This window comes from Megalobrama amblycephala, linkage group LG6, assembly GCF_018812025.1.
Source record: "Megalobrama amblycephala isolate DHTTF-2021 linkage group LG6, ASM1881202v1, whole genome shotgun sequence".
NCBI lineage: Eukaryota > Metazoa > Chordata > Actinopteri > Cypriniformes > Xenocyprididae > Megalobrama > Megalobrama amblycephala.
In genome coordinates, this window is record NC_063049.1 from 40,342,170 (window position 1) to 40,366,582 (window position 24,413).

A 24,413-nucleotide genomic window follows, 5' to 3' on the forward strand; every position below is an offset into this window, starting at 1 on the left:
GGTGCATCAATTTTCAGTCACAATCTTGTACTGACAATGCAAGAGGTGAGCACTTCCCAAATTAATTTATGGTCTGGACTCAGAGGTGCCAGTTCATGTGTGAAAATGACTCTTCACAACCATTCTTTCACAATTTTAACCCTGATGAATCTTGGCTTTGTCATCCTGGAATATGGCTATGATGTGTCTTCCTACATGTTTTTTTAAGAAATGAAAAGCTACACACTCCATTAGTTAGGGTTAAAAGAACTGTTGCCAAACATATAACATGCTAGAAACATAATAATCACTATAATAATGATCCAGTCATAGACTCTTAAAGGGTTAGTTCAAAATGAAAATTACACCATGATTTACTCACCCTCAAGCCATCCTAGGTCTATACGACTTTCTTCTTTCAGATGAGTACAATCAGAGTTATATTAAATAATGTCCTGACTCTTCCAAGCTTTATAATGGCAGTAAATAGAGGATGAGATTTTGAAGCCCAAAAAAAGTGCAACCATCCATAATAAAAGATAACCACACAGCTCTGGGGGTTAATAAAGGCCTTCTGAAGCAGAGCGATGTGTTTGTAAAAAAGAAAAATCCATATTTAAAACTTAAAAAATAAACTAACTAGCTTTCGACAGACGGTGAGTAAATCATGGGGTAATTTTCATTTTTGGGTGAAACTATTCCTTTAAGCATTTGCCTATTTAAATATAAACAGTGACTTTTTTTTGGCCAGGAAATGTATGTAGAGAGAGAGAGAGAGAGAGAGAGAGAGAGAGAGAGAGAGAGAGAGAGAGAGAGAGAGAGAGAGAGAGAGAGAGAGAGAGAGAGAGAGAGAGAGAGAGAGAGAGAGAGAGAGAGAGAGAGACTTAAAACAAAGTGCCATTTGTTAATGCATATTTGCATATTTGTTAATAAGACGGAAACAGAGGTGGGGACAGTCCCAAAAACTCCATCCTGATGTTGAAACAACATGGCATCACTTTAATATGATGAAAAGAGACACCGAAAAGCACTGATGGTTATCGTTTTAATCAAACACATTCACATATCTGCAATACAAATAAGGTTTAGTAAACTAATAACAACAAAAGTAAACATCTGACTTTTCACACTGTTGTTTTAGGAATTGTAGTGATCAATGTGAGTAACAGTAAGTAATGAAACTCAGTAAGGCTAGAGCTTTAGATGCTGGAATGTTAAGTGGTTCAGATCAGGTTCAGCGACAGATATTCAAACAGAGAGCTGTGCAGCCTCTTTCACTAAGGATTTAAAGGCACCCATGTCCCCCAGCAGTGAAGAAACCCCCATGCAGTACCACTGGTCACCACTGCTGGCAGTAGAGGCACTGAAGGACTCCAGCTCCACACCTGCAGCGGCCAAAACCCCTGAGGAAGATAAGAAAGCATCAATAAACTGAGCTTTTTCAAAGCCCCATTTTCTCACAGAGATTTTAAAGAGTCATTATCCACCCTCATGTTACTCCAAACCCATGTCTTTCTTTTAAAATATTTTTGATGAAGCTTCTTTCAAATATAATGAAAGCATACAGTAGCAGGGAGGGACTCCAAAAAAAGGTAATGACGTATTGCTTCAGATGACTTGTGACATATTCAGCAAATATATATATATATATATATATACAATCCTATTAAAGGCTATTTGTGCAGAATGTGAATCAGCCTTTACCAGTTACAGAGAGCAGGAGATCAGTGGAGGTGGCGGCCTTGAAGAACAGCAGGTGTCCGCTGAGAGGAATAGGCTGTCGAAACACACTTCCATTCAGCTCCAACAGCACAGGAACCCCAGTCTGCACCGAGCCAACAGCCTTATAGCTACTGCCGTTCACAGAGACCTCCACAACACACGCCTCAAGGCCATTTGAGTCGTTGTGATCAGTCTTCACCTGGGTTTTTTTTGACACAGACAAATTAGGAGTGCTGCTGGGATAATAAACCACCTAAATAGTGCTTGTGCATTAACATAAAATACAGAGTAGTTCAGAAACTATGATTTTGTAAAGTTGTCTTACAGTAATTCCAGTCTCTGCAGCTAGAGGCAGTGCATTCACCAAGTTGGGGCCATTCTGAGGACCTTCAGTGAGTAAACCCAACCACAGCTGCTGAGCTCAAAAACCCAGTGGACTTCTTTAAGGACTCACCTGAATAGCAAAAAAAATAATGCAAATACTTTGTATATTATATAGACAAGTGCAAACAAATGGATACAAATGCATGATATTGCCACAAGATGGCATCCTTGGCCTGTTGATTATAAAATGTCATGCCAATAGACTAGAAATAATAGGGCTTGTGGCTAGAAGGGATACAGCTACAGCCAGAAGTGAGGCAATAAGGATAAATAACAGTAAATTAAATTTTCTACTTATCAAATTGTGTTTTATTAACATCTACACCTACCCCAACCATATAACCTACCATTACAATACTGCAAATGCCAGTTATTAAATAAAAATAAATAAATATTAAATGATGCAATATGGATGTGCGCATGCCCAGTGGCCGTAGCTGTATCCCTTCTAGTCTTTACCGAATAATAGTTCACCCAAAAACATGAATTGTCATTTAATTCAAATGTCATTATTTTTTTTGTAGAAGAAAGTTAATCATAAATAATAAATGAAGATATTACATTTGGATATTAATGGAAGTGGAAGTAAATTACATATTCAGAAATAGCTTATATATTAGTATGACCACGTCAGGCTATTCAAAAGTTTGGGGTCAGTAAGATTTTTTATGTTACTTTTTTTTTTTTACATAATAAAATGTAAAAAAAAAAAAAAAAAAAAAAAATTCTGTCTTTATGTTTTTCATAAAGACAGAAAGTTAATCATGTTAGTTAATCAATGAGTGTTTGTTTTTTAAAGCCATGCCAGCTTCTTTGGATATTTTAAGTTAAGTTTAATTTAATCCCCGTGATGCATTAATCTATAATCACAAAAAAAAAAAAAAAAAAATATTATATATATATATATATATATATATATATATATATATATATATATATATATATATATATATATATATATATATATATATATATATATATATATATATATAATCATTAATATCTTAGTATAATTATATATATCTTAGTATAATTTTATATTATAGTATTTATTTGTTATTTTCGATCAAGTTTAAGCTTTAGGGATTTTGTTCTTTTGTAAATATTTCTACTTATCTTTAATTTATTATAGTTTTAGTAATTTTAGTACTTCAAATTAAGCTTATTCTATTTCAGTTGGTTTATTAGGCAACATTTTTAAGTTTTGTTCAAGGGTTAATTTTACTAACAACAAATATTTTTTAATGGTTTTAAATCTTAGTTAATAACAACACTGATCTTTTTTGGGGAGGGGGATTAACTTCAAAACAACATTATTCCATATCTAATAATATGGAATTAATAATTCAAAATTATTCATTTAGAGAGAGTTACACATCTGTAGTGGTCACCATGCATCAGAGAGTTTAAGACCCTACAAACTAAATGTGGATTAATTTGATTAAACACACAAATAAATAAATAAATAAATAAATAAATAAATAAATAATTCAAGGGTATAAACAGAATAAAACATTTTTCTCAGAAAAGTAGAAAATATTTATATATACAGCACATATGTGTGTGTGTGTGTGTGTGTGTGTGTGTGTGTGTGTGTGTGTGTGTGTGTGTGTGTGTGTGTGCACGCGTTTTTGTGACATATCAGGACACAAATTTGTATAATGACATGGGTATGACATTGGTATTACAAGGAGAGGATGACTTATGAGGACATTACTCCATGTCCCCACTTTTTCCTGTGATGGGTAGGTTTAGGGGTAGGGGTAGTGTAGGGGGATAGAAAATACGGTTTGTACAGTAAAAACCATTACGACTGTGTGTGTGTGTGTGTGTGTGTGTGTGTGTGTGTGTGTGTGTGTGTGTGTGTGTGTGTGTGTGTGTGTGTGTGTGTGTTCAATCCTGCATCATGTGTAAATGAATTGTTTCCAATTGTTATTACAAGAATTGAACAGGATTTCTTGCTACTAGTGTGTTAGTTTTGACAACATATTTGGGTGAATAATTCCTTAATAATTCACCTACCAAGTGCTGTGACATGGACCTGGCTGTAGGGTTCTTTAGAAGTGCTGCAGGCCTTCAACACTCTGCCCATGGACTCTCCCAGCCGAATCCACTGATGAGAGTCAGGAGAGAAAGTACTGACCAACACCTGAGCATTGACCTGAGGAGAATAAAAAGAGATTTGAAGTCATGATGTTACAGAAGTAGTGCAGATCTGTTCTTCTGTGTTGTGATATGCATCCGAGTGAGATAAATGATCGTAAAAAGAAGAATGAAGGGCGAGGACTAGTTCTGTCTGTCAGTTGTTGATTGGATGGAGGTGGATCTGAATGAGAGCTTAAAATAGGCTTTACACAAACTAAATGATTGGAGAATTCCGGCACACGTCACCAAAGAGAAATCTAACATTTTTACTGGAAGATTTTGTTATGTCAGTTATGAAATTGATTAAAAATTACAAACTTAATTTAAAAAATAATTAAAAAAAAAAGCATATGCATGGATGAATTGTTTACAATAAGATCAATAATATGAACTTACAAAATACATAAGGTGAATTTTCATTTCATGCTGACTTTAAACAAATAGAGTTGAAGTTGAAGGTGATGTGTGTAATTTCCTAGTTCTCATTTCCCAATTTAATAAAGCCGTTCATTCATAACATCAATTTCTTAATCGGATAAGGGTTTTTAAAACTCTTTTATTAAGACCATTTTGCGAATTGGTTTAATTTGATTCACTGAAAAGAACAAATCGCTCACAAATTGAACATCACTTTTGTCCTGCAAGCAAGTTTTACAATACACAAGTGTAATATTTTCAAAATGGGAATTTAATCAATTTGATGCATTTTTTTTTTTTTTTTTTTTTTTTTTTTTTTTTTTAAAGAGTTGTCCTTTCAATATCTAGCTAGGATTTCATTTCAAAATTCCTAATATTTTCAGATTTTCCAAGGTGGAATTTGGAATTAAAAATAAATATCTGTGGTGAACATTAGTCGTTCATGTTTTGACCTACAAAATAAATTACTTGGTGCATTAATTAGCTACTTTTGTATTTGATAATTGTTTATAATTGTTCAGATTGAACATTTGTATTTTAACTGAACTATTTGACATAAGGATAATTTGCTATGATTTTATATGGTTAGGGAAAAAAATATGCCCACATATTATATTATATTATATTATATTATATTATATTATATTATATTATATTATACACACACAGACAAAATGTCCCTGAAAAATTAGAAAAACATCAGTTTCAGGGGCAAATATTGCCCCATCATAAAGTTAATTTCTGACTGTGTAAAAATGAGCGTGACTCACAGCTCCCACTAATGCTTTGCCTGTAACCATGTCCACAATCTGCAGGGCAATATCCTTCCCACACCGAGCCTGTGCTTCTTTAGTGCTGGCTCCCAGATGAGGACAGCTGATAACATTGGGGTGGTTCACCAGCGCCCGGTCCTTTGGAGGCTCCTGAACCCCACAAAATTACAGCAACATTATTAGTAATACTTTAAATATGCTTGCATGTAATGCTATTTATTTATATTTATGCAGCAAAAAGCTAAAACAGTTCTCAGTCTGGGTGACTGACAAGCTCTGACCTCCACAAACACATCCAGTCCCGCTCCTCCACACTGCCCCGACTCCACAGCCCGGAGGAGGGCGGCTTCATCGATGATGCCACCACGAGCACAGTTCACCACCTTCACACCCTTCTTACACTTAGCAAATGAGGCGTCATTGAGGAGACCTGTGTAGGACATCACCAAAGGTTTGATTTTAACTTGGGGCAATTAACATTAATACAATTAGAATTGCAATATAGTACTATATAATACAATTATTAAACAATAAGGCTGTCATGTAATAACCTTGTTCTGCATGGAAGTGAATAAATTACAATAGAAATATCTTATATATTATATACACTACCATTTAAAAGTTTGGGGTCGGTAAGATTTTTTATGTCTCTTCTTCTCACCAAGGCTCCATTTATTGATTAAAAATACAGTAAAGCAGTAATATTGTGGAAAATTATTACAGTTTATAATAACCGTTTTCTACTTGAATACATTTTAAAATGCAAAGCTGAATTTTCAGCATCATTACTCCAGTCTTCAGTGCCACATGATCCTTCTGAAATCATTCTGATATGATGATTTGCTTTCTTAATATAGTTGAAAAACAGCTGTGCTGCTAAATATTTGTGTAAACCATTTTTTCAGAATTCATTGTTAAATAGACCACAAACATTTGAACAAACATATTCTTTACATACAGTATTACTATATTAAAATAATTTTATTTTTTTATTGAAATTGGGATTCAATCTATAATCCCAATAATTAACAATAAAAAAAATATTATAATATAATATTATATATATATATATATATATATATATATATATATATATATATTACAGATTTGATTAGATGCAGGTACCTCAGGACTTTATTATGCAACATGTATTGCGGAATTTGTCAAATAATAACTTTTTTTTTTTTTTTTTTTTTTTTAAGCAAACTGGCAAAGATACATGTCCTGTTTTGATTGTGTGTACCTGTGGTGGAGGGCATGAGTGGAGTGTGGACTGTGATATAATCACACTGCGGCCACAGCTGCTCCAAAGACATTTGCTCCACACCCCAGCCCGCAGAAACCTCCGGAGGGGTGATGGGGTCGTAACCGATGGTCTATTAGGGATGCAAAAAGTTCCATCTTGGTGAAACAATAAAATTCTTTGACAAAAATCACTATTACACCTGCATTTACTCAATTTTTTAGGACACAAAGATCTTACCTTCATCCCAAAGGACTGCATTCTTGTCGCCACCTCTTTGCCGATTCTTCCAAGCCCTACAATTCCAAGAACTTTTCCATACAGCTCTGCACCCATGAACTGCAAAATCATTAGCAAAGCACTCAGCCATCTAGCATAACAATGCGAAGCAACACATTCAGGGATCACAACCGATTAGTGATGACTGATTTAACATGGACAGGAAAGCATGGCTATGGAATGGCCACTGATGAGCTAAAACATTATGACCAGTCGCAGGTGAAGCGAATATCATTGATCATCATCTAACAAGGCCACATATTAAGGATTAGATGGTAAGCAAACAATCAGTTCTCGTAATCAACGTGTTGGATGCAGGAGAAATGGGCAGAAATAAAGACTGAGTGACTTTGACAAGGACCAAATTGTTACAGCAAGGCGATTGAGTATCTCTGAAACGGCAAAGCTTGTGTGTTGCACCCGGTCAGCAGTGGTGAGAATTCACCAACAGTGGTGCAAGGAGGGACAAACCAAAAAAAAACTTTGACAGGGTGTTGGACGCTCATGCACGAGGGCAACGAAGGCCATCCCGCCTGGTTCGAGCAAACAGAAGGTCTACTGTGACACAAGTCACACAAAATTTTAATGATATTATGGGAGGAATGTATCACAACACACAGTTTATTGCACCTTGATGGATATGGGGCTGCGTAGACGGGGTCTGGCCATTCATGTGGACGTAAATTTGACACGTACCACCTACCTAAACATTGTTGCAGACCAGGTACACCCCTTCATGATAATGTGCTCTGCCACACTGCACACATTGTTCAGGAATGGTTTGAGGAACAAGGTGTTGCCCTGGCCTTTAAATTCCCCAGATCTCAATCCAACTGAGCATGTGTGGGATGTGCTAGACCAAGTAAGTTTGATCCATGGTGGCTCAACCTCGCAACCTACAGGACTTAAAGGATCTGCTGCTAACATCTTGGTGCCAGAAACCACAGCACACCTTCAGGGGACCATCCCTTGGCGAGTCGGCGCTGTTTTGGCAGCACGCGGAGGACCAACAGAATATTAGGCAGGTGGTCATAATGTTTTGGCTCATCAGTGTAAACTGTGCACAATGTTTTTAAACTACCTGGATGATTTGCCAAAATTTTACAACATGTTGTTGCATGCAATACTCTATCCCACAATGCAATGTACATAGTGAATTTGTGATTGACAGCCACACAAAGAGACGATACCAAATGCACATACCTTTTTACGATCCCATTTTCCATCCTTCATTGACATGACAGCCTGTGGAATATGTCTAAGAAATGCAGAAAATATTAATAAATATATTATTTGAAAATTTAAAAGTATAAGTTATTTAAAAAGGGATAGAAGATAAAGGCTCAATTTAACAAACTTAAAGGGATATCAGGTTTTCAATAATTTTATTTTTTTCTCTGAGGTCCACTTATAAGTCAACAGTCCAAAGCAACCAAAATTTTGTTTTTTATATTAATTTTGTTGACCATTTTCTACCCTATTTCAGACCCACACTCAGACATCAGAGATTTCAGAGGTCTGAAAGTTACAATCATTTCTTAATCCAACAAATTCTTTATCCCCTCTTTATTAAAGAATAGTTTTTCCAGTTTACCTTGACAAGCTCATCAAAAGAGCACAGGTGAGTTCAGCAGCACTGATTGTGTTTCCACTCGGAGTGCTAAAAAGTCAACAACAAAATAAAAATCAACATCTTTCAGCTATCGCCTTCTTCGCAAAAATAAATTAAAAACATAACATAACAATAACTTTTAGGAAAGGAATTTCTAGCCATTCTATTTAGCACCTCCTAAGATGTGCATTTGATGAGAAAAATAATATATTATACCGAGTTAAAATGACACGAGAGTCGATAAATGAATAAATGATGATGATTTTATTTTGGGCCAAACAGAAGAGTGCACAACTAGAGCAACCTGCTTTAGCATTGAAAAGAGGTCAGAGCAAGACTCAACATGCTTCATTACTTCATGACAATGATTCCTCTCTTGGTTGCTGCATCCACATCCACATTGTCAACTCCTGTTCCGGCTCGTCCAATGATCTTCAAGTTACTGCCAGCATTGATGACATCAGCAGTAACTTTGGTTGCTGATCGGACAACTAAACCATCGTAATTCTTGGGGAAAAAGATTTAAGACATGTAAACAAAATTGGCATGTAAAACAAGGTTTATCCCAAACATTTCTAAACCCTTCACTATTGTTACATGCATTCAGTACTGCTTTTTACTTGGTGCCCTAATCAAAATCCCTTATTTAAGGGCTCGACAATGAGGACTGCCCAATAGCCCAGGGGCCAGCATGAAAGACTCTTGGGCCAGATGGCGGAGCTGTCACTTGCCCGATCGGGCCGGTTTCATGGAAGTTGATCATTTGCGCATTTATAACCCTTACCATGTAAACATTCAAGCATATGTAGATGCGAAAGTTCTTTCATTTTTCATTTTGAGCGCTTTGTGATGAGTTTCGTAACACACATTTAGTGCCCACAACACCGCTTCTCACAGCGAGTGAATACTCTTTCACGGACATATTCACAAAATTATGTCAAATTGCCGTCTTGTCGAGTATCATAACGTAGTCTGTTATGTCTTAAGTGAACATAAATGTAGATGCATGTGTAACAGTATAAATAAGATGCATGTGTAACAGTATATTGGATCAGTGCAGCTCTTAAAGTGACAGCAGCCTAATATTCCAGTGATATTTTACATTTGATTACTATTTTTGTAAGTGAAAAACCTGAAAAGAACTGTTTACTTCATTTGTATATATTTGTTCTGTGTGTATTTATTTTTGCTATTGCTCGTAATTTGTTCGTATTTCGTTACTAGTGTTTTTTATTAGGCTAGTAGTTTTTGGTTTCATAACCTTATTTATTACAGTTACATGGCTCAAAAAAAACACATATAGGGGAGAGCGGGGTATGTTGTCACATGGTTAAGTTCTCTTCATAACTCAAAAATCAAATAGCCACTTTGTGTGACGTCTTCTTCTATAGTCAACTTCCTGTTCACATGTGGTCAAGATCGCTCTAATCTGAGGGTAGCACAATTTTCTTTCTTTAATTTTTTGGCTTAAAAAGTAACAAATTTGCACTTTAAAATTTATGCAATACAAATTTGTTAGGTATGAATGTTAAATTATTATTTTTCACAACATAGAGGAGACAATAACATGTCTTTTGATACTTTAGCTGACGTGTTGAGCGAACCTTGAGATTTAGCCAACATTAGCACACATGTCAGTTTGGGTCAAGTTGTCTCAATGACTTTGGGGCAAGTCGCCACATGTGACAACTTGCCCCAGTACAAATAAACACATAGAACATGCTCAAAAAAGAGGTTCAAGATGTTAAGTCAGTTATGTTCAGAGATTAAACATGTTAAGTTAAGCGAGTTATCTGCAGTATTCCATTCAGTTATCATGGATCTATGTGCAAGCCAGAGAAAGTTTGAGTTTAAAGTTCAAATTAAAGTGGTCTTGCCACTTAATGTGTTTTGATTGAAATGTGTATTGTTTGGATTGAAATAATTGTTTTTCCAAATTCTCTAGGCATGATTGTTTATATTTCCAGTTCTGGTTTGAATTTAACAATTAAAATCAATAACAACAATTAAGTAGTTGTGTTCTTATTTTTAGATAATCTAGTGTGACAATTTACAAATTGTCACAAGTGCACATTCTCTATTCAACAGTCTACAACTCCGTAATGAGATAAGATATGAAACTGTAATGAATACAACATATGTGCCCAAGACTTCCTTCTTTCATTTGGTATGACATTTATACCATTGTGATGTATGGTGCTCAGTATATGTTAGACAGTGTGAAAAGTGTGACAACTTACCCCGCTCTCCCCTATTATAAACCACGCATAGTGGAAAAATATTAACTGCGCACGCAAATACCTCATAAATTAAAACACAAACACATGCAGAGAGCAAAACACGCTTGCATTAAGAATACTGTACTGGGAAAAAAATCAGATTTACTGTTTGAGGTCTAATAAAATCATGTGTTGTGAATCGATTGAAATGATTCATATGGTGCAGATACAGGCTGCTGTTGCATCAGACTCTTGAAGAGGAGGAGGAGGGGTGACACACAGTCACACGCAAACTTTAGCACATCCAACTGGCACACATCCACATGCTAATAGTTTATCATTTTTACTGTTGCTGCACTGGAAGACGCCATCAGCTTGGCGGCGATTCAAATCAAGGAACTTGACATTCGGGTGCAGAACTTGAGTCAGAAGAATCACTTACCTGAATCTCTGCAATCAACTCTTCTTTAGTCATCTGCGGTTTCTCCGTCACTTCAATGCCATTCTCTTGCAATATAGTTTTGCAGCACGGATCAACACTTTCACTGATTAAAACGCGTTTGACTGATACCGGAGCCATTCCTGCTGACTGATCGCGTGCGCCGCTGATGATGATGATGATGATGTTCTATGGCGCTTTTCAATGAAGATCTGCTCGTGTAAACTCCGCCCTCACGCGCCTCCCTAAATAACTTCCTCCTGCCTCTGAATGTGCCACAGAATCACCCCACAGTAACACAATACGCCTCTTGTAAATTCACGTTGACCCATGAACCTGCAGAAATAAAAAAATAAAAATAAATAAACAAATAATTTGGAAATAAATAAAGAAATAAATGACTTAATAAAACCAGTAGTTTGTTTTGTATTTAAAATTACTCACTGTTCATGTGTTTATTTACTAATTTATTTATATATTTATTTATTCCCACATAGGCCTACATTTATTTATTTGTTTATTCATTTATTTTTATATATTTATTTTCCTATTACATTTATTTATTTATTCTCACATAAATGTATTTATTTGTTTATCAATTTATACTTTGTTTATTTTTTCACACATTTATTCATGTATTTATTTATTTCCACTTTTATATATTTCTTTAATTTTTTGCAATTATTACAGTTATTTATTCTCACATAAATGTATTTATTTATTTTATTTATGCATTTATTTATTTATTCCCACATTTATTTATTTCCACTTTTATATATTTCTTTGTTTTCCCATTATTACATTTATTTATTCCCACATATATTTATTTATTTCCACTTTTATATATTTCTTTAATTTTTTGCAATTATTACAGTTAATTATTCTCACATAAATGTATTTATTTGTTTATTTAAACATGTATTTATTTATTCCCACATTTATTTATGTCCACCTTTATATATTTCTTTAATTTTTTTTGCTATTATTACATTTATTTGTTCTCACATGAATGTATTTATTTGTTAATTTAAACATGTATTTATTTATTCCCACATATATTTATTTGTTTATTAATTTATTTTCCCTCTTTTTATTGAATTATTTCCACTTTTATATATTTCTTCATGTATTTTCCTATTACATATATTTATTTATTCTTACACAAATGTATTTGCTTATTAATTTATACATGTATTTATTTTTTTTCCACTTTTATATATTTCTTTAATTTTTTGCTATTACATTTATTTATTCTCACATAATATATTACAGTTATTTATTTAAAAATGTATTTATTTATTCCCACATATATTTATTTTGTTGTTTTTGATGAATTGTTTATTCTTTTATTTTCCCTCTTTTTATTTATTTATTTCTACTTTTATATATTTCTTTCTGTATTTTCCTATTACATATATTTATTTATTCTCACATAAATGTATTTGTTTATTTATACATTTATTTTCCCCACATGTATTTATTTATTTCCACTTTTATATATTTATTTATATGTTATCTTATTATTAAATTTATTTATTCTCACACAGATGTATGTATTTGTTTATTTATACATGCATTTATTTTTCCCCACATGTATTTATTTATTTACTTACTTATTTACACTTTCATATGTTTCTTTATGTGTTTTCCTATTATTACATTTATTTATATATATATATATATATATATATATATATATATATATATATATATATATATATATATATATATATATACTCTTTTTTTGCAGGCTTGGGTCTCCATACTTTAATTGTTATTAAATCAATGATCCATTTATTTGAGCTTAAACTGAATGAAAATAAGGTTATAAGGGGTCGGTTGGACTAATTCTTCACACAAGCTCAGGCATCTGACTAATTAGGTGACCGACCACATGACAGAACTTTATTCTGTTGCCATTTTCTCTTGTGGACTTATAGTACTAAGTACTATGTGCCATGTTTCAGAATTGTTTTACTGTTTACATTCTGATAGCCTTTAATAGGTTGGTTAATGACAAGTTTCAGTTGTGACAACCCACCCCATATACTGTAGTTCAACATGGTACATATGTGTCTTACAAGAGTATATATATATATATATATATATATATATATATATATATATATATATATATATATATATATATATATCAAAAGTTCTATACTGGGGATTTAAAGTAAATTTAACTACATCACAAGATGTTCAGAATTTCAAGGCAAAGGAATCATTTGTTTTGCGGGCTCTTTAAGGATTCACATGACGTCACATACTTCACAGGCAGGGTTGCTGGGGAAACAGTACAACAAAAGTTTAAATGGTTGCCGAGCAACACGGTGTAGAGAGTCCGAGCATGTTATCAACGTTAGCCAAGTTTGTCGATGTATGAAGGAATAAAAATATAAAAACACCTAAATATACGTCTAGATCAACGAATGTGAGAGGAAATAAACAGCAGTTCAAATGTCAACAGCCTCAGTAACAACAGGTGTGGTCCAGTACGGTCGGAGGAAAGGCTCGAGTAAACAAGGTGAGAATTAAAAATACTGCGCTCCCAAATATCTAAAAAATAATTACATCTTTTATAATTACTTGAAAACATGTTGTCAAATGCATACAGTTGTGAGTTCAGAGATGGACAAACCCGAAGCAGACCTTCGTCAAGTGGTAGTTTTGTCCAAATCTGAATGGCAGCGCGTGCAGGACAGTGTGAACGGTGTGAATCATTACAACAGAAGTGTCATTGCGGCAGCTGAACAGCGGGAGGCGCTGCACATGCGCTCTAAAGAGCTCGTGAAACACTGGTCCAACACCATTGCTGTAAGTATAAGTGGACCCGTCACCTTACAGCAGCGCCATTTTGATTTTTAACGGGAATGAAAGCGAGGCTGTGTTGGATTGACGTACAGTACATATCTCTTCAGTGGGTTGTCCTGTTATTTAATGTGTGTTTTAATTGTTTTGTTGACGATACACTGCAAAAATATCATACCATACCAAAATATAATTTCAGTCAAATATAAGTCAAATATAAGTGATCTAGGAGCTTATACAGCTTTTTTGTAGCTCTCTTAAACATACCGAGCAATAAATTTACCCTAAAACAAAAAAACACCATGATTTTTGATTACCTAAAACACTTTTAAGGAGAAACTATATCATATCAATTTATCAGTCTTAATTAAGAAACAAGAATAATTCATTAAAAAAAATAAGGATTAAAAAAAGCTGTGATTTAGTTGATGAATTTATTGTATTTTATATTTCCCTGTCCTTGATTCTGATTGGTCAAAATTCACGATAAAACACGGCTCTGACCGCTTCATCCAACGGTTCTGTGTATCACTACACTAAGTATAAGGCCCCAGTATACTTAGTTCTTTTTCATTCTTCGTTTAGGGGTAAAACGAAGTTCGAAATGCGTGACCAGCAATATACTGTAAACGAACATCTGACACCGCCCACACTGCTGAGAGCGACGTTTAGATGAATATGTAAATATGTGCCATGCACTTTCTTCTCAGTAACAAAATAAACACAACAAAAATGAGAAAACAGCAAGCATTTATTATAGAAAGCATAAGAAAAGCATCTGATCATAACAACATGGGTATGTTAGCACAAGCTCTGCAAATTAGCACTAAAGTCACGTCTTCATATTGCACTTTATTCAATAGATTGCTTAAAATCAAACAGCTTTACAGTATCAAACATGAAAAATAGTGTCAGTGCCTCATTTTTTTACAAGCACAACTTCATTTTGTACTATAAAGCGGCTATCCAGTGTGTTCATGTTTTCACCCGTGGAGATCTTACCTCGACAAACTCTAACACACGAAATGAGTTAAAGACACGTCCCACACGAGTGAAGGCAGAGCCTCAGCGCACACCTCCTATTACGTTATCGTCACTGACTAATGGTAGTACGAAGGTGTTTTGCAGTTGGAGTGAACTTTTCCTGAAAGTTCGCTTTGGCAAGCCGTTTCGAACATCCAAAAAGAACACAAAACGAACTTCCTTTAGGCCTGATTTTGTTCGAAATTACATCACATCAGTTCGTTCTTCGATTTCGTTTGAAGTATATCGGGGCCTTTAGCAATGTAAACATATGTTGGTTCTCATTAAAGCTTACTGTATTATATAGAAAAGTAAATGTCCGATGTATTATCTTGTCCTTTTAACAGTTAAGGAGTTTTCCCGTGACTGACAGCGCTAGTCAAAGCATTTGTCAGTTGCGTCTTGTTCCGTGTTCACAACAATTCAGTCATTTCAATATAAAAGTCTTCGCTACTGACTGACACACTCATAAAGACAGTCTTTGCCGCCATCTAATGGTGTAATAATGTAACTTCTGTTGCTGTTCACGGTCAGGGACTATTTTTTCCAGCGGAAGGAAGGCTTTTAGTGAAAGTTTACTTCATGAAATTTGCATTGATATATATTTTTGGCTTTAATATTTGTATTGTGTGGTAACCGTTTTATAAAAGCAATAAGGTACTCCAGGCTAGTGCTGTATCATGTATAAGTCACGGCTGAAGGGGTTACTCCGCTTCACGTCGTGCCTAACAATGGCCTTCAGTACCTTATTGCTTACATAAGATTTTGTTAACAACACTCCTGTGATAATTTTGTATTTATTTCTTTTGAGCCTGTGCAGATATTTTTATGATGTTTTTTTATTTTATCTATCCAAATGTTCATTTTGTGTCTGTGCCCCTATTATTTATAATTGTAGTTTGTTACGATTTGTTATATATTTGTTAATTTGTCATTTGAATGCCATCTTGACATAATGTAAAAAACATCAAAAGTTGGGTCTCTGAGGATTAATATGGGACTTGATGTGTACAGTAATAAAGTACAACAAAAATTCTGATTTTGTCCTTACAGGGACAGCGACAAAAAAAGCTAGAAGCGAAAAAAATTCGAGAGGCGATCGAAGAGGAGGAGAAGAAACTACTTGACATAGAAGAAGCGAAATACCAGGCCCAGATACGAAAGGAGGCCATTGAGAAAGCAAAAACCCAGCAGTACTACCAGACCGACAGAGTGAAAGGCTTCCATGTATGTGTCTCACTTTATTTGATCACAAGTCTTTTTCTGTAGTAAAATGTTAGTAGAAACTGTTCTCTTGTATAATAGAGCGCTCTGATGCTGGCGGAGGTTCTGAAGGAAAGGGAGGCTCAGATCGAGCTAAAACGCTTGAAGCAGAATGTCAGCAAAGACATAGACAGAGAAATCTTGGCCGAAGTGGCTAGCAGAGAAGAACAGGCCATCCAGCAGGAACAACAGAAAGCCCTGCAGAGGAAACAAGAACAACTCGCCATGGCTGAGAGCTTGAAACTACAGTAAGGAGATATTTAAGTGAATTCATGCTTCAACCCAGCAAACACGTTTTCAGTAAGATATAAACATTATTTCTGAATGTTCTCTGAACGTTCAGAACATCCAGTTTTTAAAATGTTTTTTCTTTGGTCTTACTTTTGAACATTGTTGGGGAAAGTTACTTTTAAGTAATGCGTCACAATTAGGGCTGTCAAACGATTAATCGCGATTAATTGCATACAAAATAGAAGTTTGAGTTTGCATAATTTATGTGTGAGTACTGTGTGTAGTTAATGTGTGTATATATATATATATATAAATACATACAAACTCATTCATGTATGAGTATATGTATATATAAATAAAAATATTTTGTACATAAATAACATTTCTCTTAAATATATACATTAATTTGTGTGTATTTATATATACATATTAATTACACACAGTGCTCACACATATATTATGCAAACTCAAACTTTTGTATGCGATTAAATCGTTTGACTGCCCTAGTTACAATATTGCATTACTTTCTAAAAAAAAAGTAACTAATTTTGTTACTTAGTTACTTTTTATGGAAAGTAATGGAAAGTTACATTTGCGTTAAACTTGTGTTACTATTTGCAGTGTTGGGAAAAGTCATTTTTTAAAGTAATTCATTACAATATTGCGATACTTCCTGAAAAAGTAACTAATTACGTTAGTTACTTTTTATGAAAAGTAATGCGTTACATTATTTTTGCGTTATTTTTTCTCACCTGGGCTGAGCTTGCTTGTTTGTTTTTTAATAACAACAAAAAAGTTATATTTTTGGCAAATATTAAGGCCCTTAAAAGTGAAATGAATAAGCTAATTATTTAAATGCAGATTTACATGTGTACAGTAGAGGGCGCAGCTCAAACAAACCTTTCAGCTGTGCTGCTATTCTGGATCGCAGAAGAACAGAATACAGGAGAAGGAAGTTCAACACTCTTATTTCTAAATATAATATAAAGTAATTTTTGCTTATTAGTATGGTTGAGTTAGATCATTGAAGGTCAACACCAAAGACAGTTGTTAATAAAGTGAGATTAAATACATAAAGTATATTTGTGTAATTTAATAGTCAATTATTACAGGTTTGCGTAATATTCAGAGATTACAGTTCACTGTTTTTATTCAATTTGAGGAATACTGAATGTTTTCGTGCAAGTGAGATGAGTAAATGCATGTTCACATTGAGTCTAGAACTACAATAACCATCATGTTCACACAGCACACACAATGCCTCTGCACTTTATTTCTCTCAACATGAGGACCGGAGAGCTGTCAGTCAATAAATTTGAAAAAGACACTTGCTTTACTTATTTGAAAAAGTAAATTATATATTTTGTTGTAAATTGAATAAGTAATGCGTTACTTTACTAGTTACTTGAAAAAGTAATCTGATTACATAACTTGAGTTACTTGTAATGCGTTATATTATTTGGAAAAGTAACTCAGATATTTTAAAAGTAATGTTACCTTTTACCTGAAAAAGTAATATAATTATGTAACTTGCATTACTTGTAATGCGTTACCCCCAGTACAGCTTTTGAATGTTCTCTGATCATTCTGAAACAATTATTAGTAACATTTAATTTTTTTTTACAGTTTTTTACTAGTCCAACTAAAACATTTCATTAAAAAAAAAAAAAAAAAAAAAAAAAACGCTCCATGAACAATGTATAAATAATGTTCTTGTGCTAATGTTCTGTGAACATTATTAATTCCAAATAACTTTGAATGAACATTCTATTAATGTTACTGGAAGAACGTTATTCCTTTAACGTTCCCCGTTATTCCCTGTTATATATTCCCTGTTAGCTGGGAATTACCTGAAAGTACCTAATAAAAGGTGTCTGATGTTTCCCGCTCTATTAGGCTTAAGGATCATGAAATGACGAAAGAGCAGGAGAGGCAGGAGGTCAAAAGGGAGGCTGAAGAAATTGAGCGACTCAGAGATCTTAATCTGTGGGAACAGTCCATGAAAGAGCGCAAGAACCAGGAAGAGAAGAGAAGCATGATGAAGGCTCTTCGTGTAAGGCGGACGTTGGACAACATTCACACTGAAAAAACAGATAGATTGAATCAGATTCTGTTTTGAAATCCCTTTTTCTGTCTTCCATCAGGACCATTTGACTAACAGAGAGCTGATGAAAGCAGCAGAGGCCAAGAGGCAGGAGGAAGAGGAGGAGAAACGAAAGCAGCTCGCCAGCCATAAAGAAAAAATGACGAAAATGAGGAAAGAAAAGCAGGAGGAAATATTTAGGTACTGTACATTAAAGGGTTAGTTCACCCAAAAATGAAAATTCTGTCATTAATTACTCACCCTCATGTCGTTCCACACCCGTAAGACCTTTGTTCATCTTCAGAACACAAATTAAGATATTTTTGCACAGTGCAGCACTTCCGGTTTCTACGTCAGAATGGCGACTCATTGAACCGCTGCAGTCACATGGACTATTTTAACGATGTCTTTACTACCTTTCTGGACCTCAAAAGGTGCAATGACGTTGCTGCCTATGTGTGGTTCAGATTCCCTCGAATTTCATCCAAAATTTCTTAATTTGCGTTCTGAAGATTAACAAAGGTCTTATGGGTTTGGAACAACATGAGGGTGAGTAATTAATGACAGAAATTTCATTTTTGGGTGAACAAACCTATTAAATTCTTTATTTTGCACCCTGCAGTTGATTTTCAGGCGCATTTTTACATTTATGAGGGTGTTGCGATTATTATGGAAGCTTGTTTCTGCTACTAAATAAAAAAATAAAAAAGGTAATTGTGACTTTTTATCTCACAATTCTGACTTTTTTCTCAGAATTGCGAGATATAAACTTCCAATTCTAAGAACTCGCAAGTCTTTTTTCCCTCACAATCGGACATTATAACATGCAATTGCAAGGTTATATCTCACAATTCTGACTTTTTAACTCGCAATTATGATTTTATAACTCGCAATTCTGACTTTATAACTCGCAATTCTGACTTTATATCTTGCAATTCCGAGAAAAAAAGTCAGAATTGTGAGATAAAAAGTCGCAATTACCTTTTTTATTTTTTATTTCATGACGGAAACAAGCTTCCATAGATTATTTATGTTAAACACTTCAAACCTATACTAAACTTAATATATTCAATAACAGATGAAATGACTTTGGGAGCATTTTTAATATTTTAGGCATTTTTGTTATTATAAAATTGTGAATCTCTAGACATCATGGGCTTTCAGTGTTATTTTAGCATTATTTATATAGTAGTATTTAGTGATGTTTTCAATTAACTTTTACTTTTACATTTTCAGTTTAAGTTTTAGGAATTTTGTTATGTGCTTTTGTATTTTTATTTCGTTTTTTTATATATATATTTCTTTTGAGCTATTATTTATATTTATTTCAGTTTTAGTTATTGTAGTACTTCAGCTTACTAACTGAAATGTTATTCAAATTTTTAAAGTTATTATATAAGTTTTTAAAGTTAAGTTTCTCATCTAATGTTTATTAATTTTTTTTTATTTTAGCTTCATATTTAATCAGCTATAAACTGCTCTTTCTGAGTGTTTGTTTCAAATTCAGACTTGCTTGCAAACCAGCTCCAATCTTTAATTAGTCTGTGAAGGCTCTTTTTGGAACATTTATACAAATATAAATTAGTATATAAATCAGTCTACTAATTCAAAAGATTGTTACCTTACATACAAATGGTCATCCACATTTCTACAACTTGCTCATCTATGAATTGCATCAAAGGTTATGGAAAAGTCATTCACTGTGTGGGTGAAGTGTGGGAAACCCTGAAGAGAAAGTATAATTCTCTCCACTGCTTGCTTTGTCTCAGAACTGGGCTTGTATTTGTCTTTCATTTTGCTTTAGAGGGCTTCAAAGACACAGGGAGACTATTATACAGAAGTTAGCTGTACAAAAGCAGCAAGAAATCAGCAATGAGGAAGAGATCATCGCAAAAGCGGTCGCTGAACGTGAGGCCAGACAGGCCCGAGAGCAGCGTGAGAAAGAAGAACAGCATGCAGCCATGTTGAAATCTATTGCTGCACACAGAGAATCCATGGTAAATGAGCTAATCCTAATGTTTTTATGCATATAAAACATTTCAAATGTATGATTTCAATTTTAAGCTTCCTCTAGTAATAGATGCATGATTTTTTAAATTTTTTATTAAACTAAAAGTAAGTATAGCCAATGTATTACAGTGATATTTTACCACAGTGACATTTTTCTCAACTCTATATCAGAGGCAAGAGCAGGAACGAAAGGCAGAGGAAGAAAAACAGAAAGCTCTGGAGATGCTGAATGCAAAGAAGGAAGCAGATAAAATCTTCATGGAAAAGCAAGAACTTAAAGCTCAAAAAGCTAAAGAAGAAGGGAAAGCATTGCAAGACATCTACATACAAGAAATGGTGGGTATAGCTCTTAATATGTTTTATTTTATGCATTGAACTCATGATTTCTCTTAAATGCAACATTGGTTTTGCGAAGGCTGAAAAACGTGCAAAGGATCACCGTACGAAAAAAGAACAGAAGGACTTTGTGGAGAGGAACACCGCTCTCATTGTTGAGGAAGAAAACCAGTTCCAGAAATACGCCAAACAAGTCATCGAAACAGCCGAGAAGGGAGGCAGAAACATCTACCCGCTCCTGAAGGCTGGCAGAGAGGGCATCGGAGGGGGCCTGGGGCCCATGCTCAGTGGAATTAGACCAAGTTATCTAGTCCAAGATGAGTCGGGTGTTCAGATGCCCAATTATGTGAGCGGCACCACTCAAAGCATAAAAGAGCTGAACGAGACCTCTGACATCCAGAAGTCCAAGAAAAGACTAGGATTTACCTGGTAATACTTTACAACATCTAGTTGTTAGAATGACTCTCTCTTGCTAATTGCGATAATAAAGATTTTATGCAAAATAAATGTTAATTGCTGTATCTTAAAATATCAAATTGGATGTTTGTAAGTACAGTATGTTTAGAAATATTCTGATTGTTACAACTTCCTAAATTTGGTCTAGGGTTAGAAGAGGCAACATTGAGATTGTGTTCATTATATGTGCAAGAGACAGAACGCTACACAATAAACAGTTATTTTACAATTAAGAAAAAAGGCGTGAGATAATAATAGTAGAAATAATGAAAAAGCATCAAAATAGCAAAAGGAAAAATATATGCAATATTTACTAAAGCAATAGAAGAAAACAAAATAATAAACCTGGGAAATGGACACAAGTGGCACCAAAGAAAAGAAAAGAACAAAACAAAGGAGAAGATCGTCAACACAACATCAAAGATAAGAAATAATAAGGAAACAAAAATGAGATGACAACTCAAAACTGTACGAAGTAAGAATGTCACTAAGCATAACAAAAGGGCAGTTAAACAACACAGTCACGTCACAAAGGAACAGGAAAGCAAAGCTGTCTTCGCCTTTGTCCTGTTGCTTTTAAACAAGTACAGGTTTCTGCAGGAATGATGGGCGAGACCATAAACAGAGGGGTGTTTTTTTGTTACCTGATTTGCCCACGTCAAAGTGTGGGTAGGGTTTAGGGGTGGGGTCGGGTGAAAGGGATCATTTTCATTGCATGATATATAAACACCCACCAGTTTGAAAACACCCTCAAATACAGATACGCCCACTTTTGTTCTGCAGAGACCTCATACTCCTTTTAAACGCTGGTGCCAGACAGGATTGGCAGTGGAAACCATGACGTCACTCATGTTAATAATGATTGACAGCTTCCCGAACCAATCCGCTTGTTAAGTCATGACGTAAGGAACGCCGTTTCCGGGTCCAAGCCTCGACTCGTTTCACTTGAGAATGCCATCGACGGCTGTTTATGAGTGCTATTTATTCATAATAAACATCAAACATTTTAAAAAGTTAAACATTTTAAATACTTACAGTCTACACAACAGTCTCCATGCTCACAACGTCACAGACATTAATATTTTAACGATTTATAAAAGATGAATCATTGTCTGGCCATCTGGGATTTTGGTATGGAGATAAAGGTTATAATTATATATTTTTTGTACTATTACACCACATTGTGTGTGTATATTAGCACCATTTGTTGTTTTCTTGTGGTATGAGATAGAGCGTTTGGACCCGGAAGCGCTGCCGCGTGACGTCAGACTTAACAACCGAAAAGAGTGCCCCAGGGATGACGCGTTTTTGTAGGCCAACCCGGAAGTTAGCGGGTCACGGGTTCCCTCGACTGAAAGCCTATTAATTTTTCCCATAGACTTTTGGAAAATCGCAGAAAATAAGCTCTGTGTTTAACAAAGGGTTATGACACTTACACGTTTTGTCTATCAAGATAATCTTTACAAGTTAACACAACATTTATACATTTTGAAGCCTAAATAAAGTCGTCAGATATAAAAGGCTAACAGTAGGCTATAAACGGACTACAGCACACCATGGTCGCGGATCAACGTCGTCACCACCAAGCTTCCTCAAACTGTATTTAAAAAACAACTTTATTTACAAACATGCTCGCTGATTATGATATGCGCTGTGTATGAATACTTATCCACTTTTTCATGAGAAATGCTGTCCAAATGTCCCGTTTTTAATGATGACGTCTAAAGTCCCCGCCAAAGGAAGTAGTCCCTTTTAGCAATTTGTTAGCAACCGCCGATTTTAAGACACAGTAAAAGTATAAAAAAAAAAAAAAAATCACAAGTGGGTTATAACTGGTGTGTTTTATATCATAGATCAAAACGTGAAAGTATTTAGAGGCTTTGTTAACCACAGACCTTATTTCAGGCGATTTAGCAAAAACCCATTCAGAAAACCCATAGACTTTACGGCGTTGGAACCGGAAGTCCAAAAATGCTAACTCGCTTCCGGGTTTTGCCTACAAAAATGCGTCATCCCTGAGGCACTCTATAGCCGTTCCGTGTAGGTGTGCCTAAGAAATTGACAGGAGGAGGAGGAAGAGAGAAAAGGCACACAACTACCGGGGCATAAAGGTGCGTTCACGTGGCCTCGTAATTCCTGTAGTTATGAGATTCGAGCTTGTAAAAAGCGTTCACGTCCTCGTAGAGCTCGTAATTACAGCTTGTAAGCTGGGAGTTTTCTGAAGGCTCCCAGATGTACCACGTGGCCACTGTACCACCTGACCGCTGTAGATTCATTTAGGTGTTGATAGTGGTGCCATGGAAACGCATAATTCCCAGTCCAAGGACCAAAAGGACTTGTCTGGCTATCACCAGACCAAGCTCAATTTAAAATTGAACATTGGTCTGGGGAGTTTGCTATGTATTTCCTACTGCACAAGAGGCGTGATCAACGAGCATTATTCTCGCAATTGGATAGTCCTTCAACCAATCAGATCAACGATCCGGGTGACGTAACTTTGCAGAGCGACGCAAAAACTCCAGACAGGTTTAGTTTGTATTGGTTTATAGCATTGATCAGCGGTTTGCAGAAGCAGCAATGGCATCGAGCGATTTTTGTAGGTTGTGCAAAAAAAACATGAAAGTGAGTGGTATTTACACCACAGAGCGATTTGTTTGCTAAACTAAAGAAGTCATTTAGCATCAATGAGAGGTTAAAAGGAATTGGATTGACGGTCGTGTGAGAGACGTCATCGTGTTATACCCGCCCAGAGCCATGGAAAGAGCTCTGTACCCGCCAATAGCGAGCAAGGTGGATAGGCCAGTCTGTGATTGGTTCCCGCAAAAGTGTAACAGATGCAGCAGAAATGAATGTACGGGTTTCCAGACTGAGTTGCCGGGCGAAATCAAATCGCCGGCAGATCAGGCTGGGTTTACCCAGTCTACAAAAGGACGTGAACAGCTCCGAATATAACATCACGTGTTATCATTTCAAGATTCCGGTAAA

General features: G+C 35.0%; 2 protein-coding genes across 2 annotated transcripts; one reads left to right on the forward strand and one right to left on the reverse strand.

The window, feature by feature from the left end:
- Positions 1–1,010: 1,010 nt before the first annotated feature.
- On the reverse strand, positions 1,011–11,483 carry phgdh (phosphoglycerate dehydrogenase). Its single transcript, XM_048194613.1, is given in 13 exon segments — positions 1,011–1,382; positions 1,684–1,900; positions 2,027–2,104; positions 2,106–2,155; positions 4,108–4,246; positions 5,418–5,570; positions 5,702–5,850; positions 6,664–6,796; positions 6,904–7,002; positions 8,146–8,200; positions 8,537–8,602; positions 8,910–9,061; positions 11,216–11,483. Coding segments are annotated over 13 exon segments (1,584 nt in total). The 5' UTR covers positions 11,354–11,483; the 3' UTR covers positions 1,011–1,227.
- A 2,039-nt stretch (positions 11,484–13,522) lies between these two features.
- On the forward strand, positions 13,523–21,479 carry cfap210 (cilia and flagella associated protein 210). Its single transcript, XM_048194612.1, has 9 exons — positions 13,523–13,742; positions 13,833–14,032; positions 16,103–16,276; positions 16,355–16,560; positions 18,440–18,596; positions 18,688–18,827; positions 20,431–20,623; positions 20,808–20,972; positions 21,052–21,479. The coding sequence occupies exons 1-9, from the start codon at positions 13,676–13,678 to the stop codon at positions 21,403–21,405; spliced, it is 1,656 nt and encodes a 551-aa protein (XP_048050569.1). The 5' UTR covers positions 13,523–13,675; the 3' UTR covers positions 21,406–21,479.
- Positions 21,480–24,413: the final 2,934 nt, after the last annotated feature.

What these genes read in the sequence shown, in the direction of transcription:
- cfap210 (XM_048194612.1), top strand. Translation starts at nt 13,676, where the DNA reads ATGTCAACAGCCTCAGTAACAACAGGTGTGGTCCAGTACGGTCGGAGG. An exon ending in ACTGGTCCAACACCATTGCT is followed by an intron (nt 14,033 to 16,102) that starts GTAAGTATAAGT and finishes TTGTCCTTACAG; the next exon opens with GGACAGCGACAAAAAAAGCT. An exon ending in CTGCACACAGAGAATCCATG is followed by an intron (nt 20,624 to 20,807) that starts GTAAATGAGCTA and finishes ACTCTATATCAG; the next exon opens with AGGCAAGAGCAGGAACGAAA.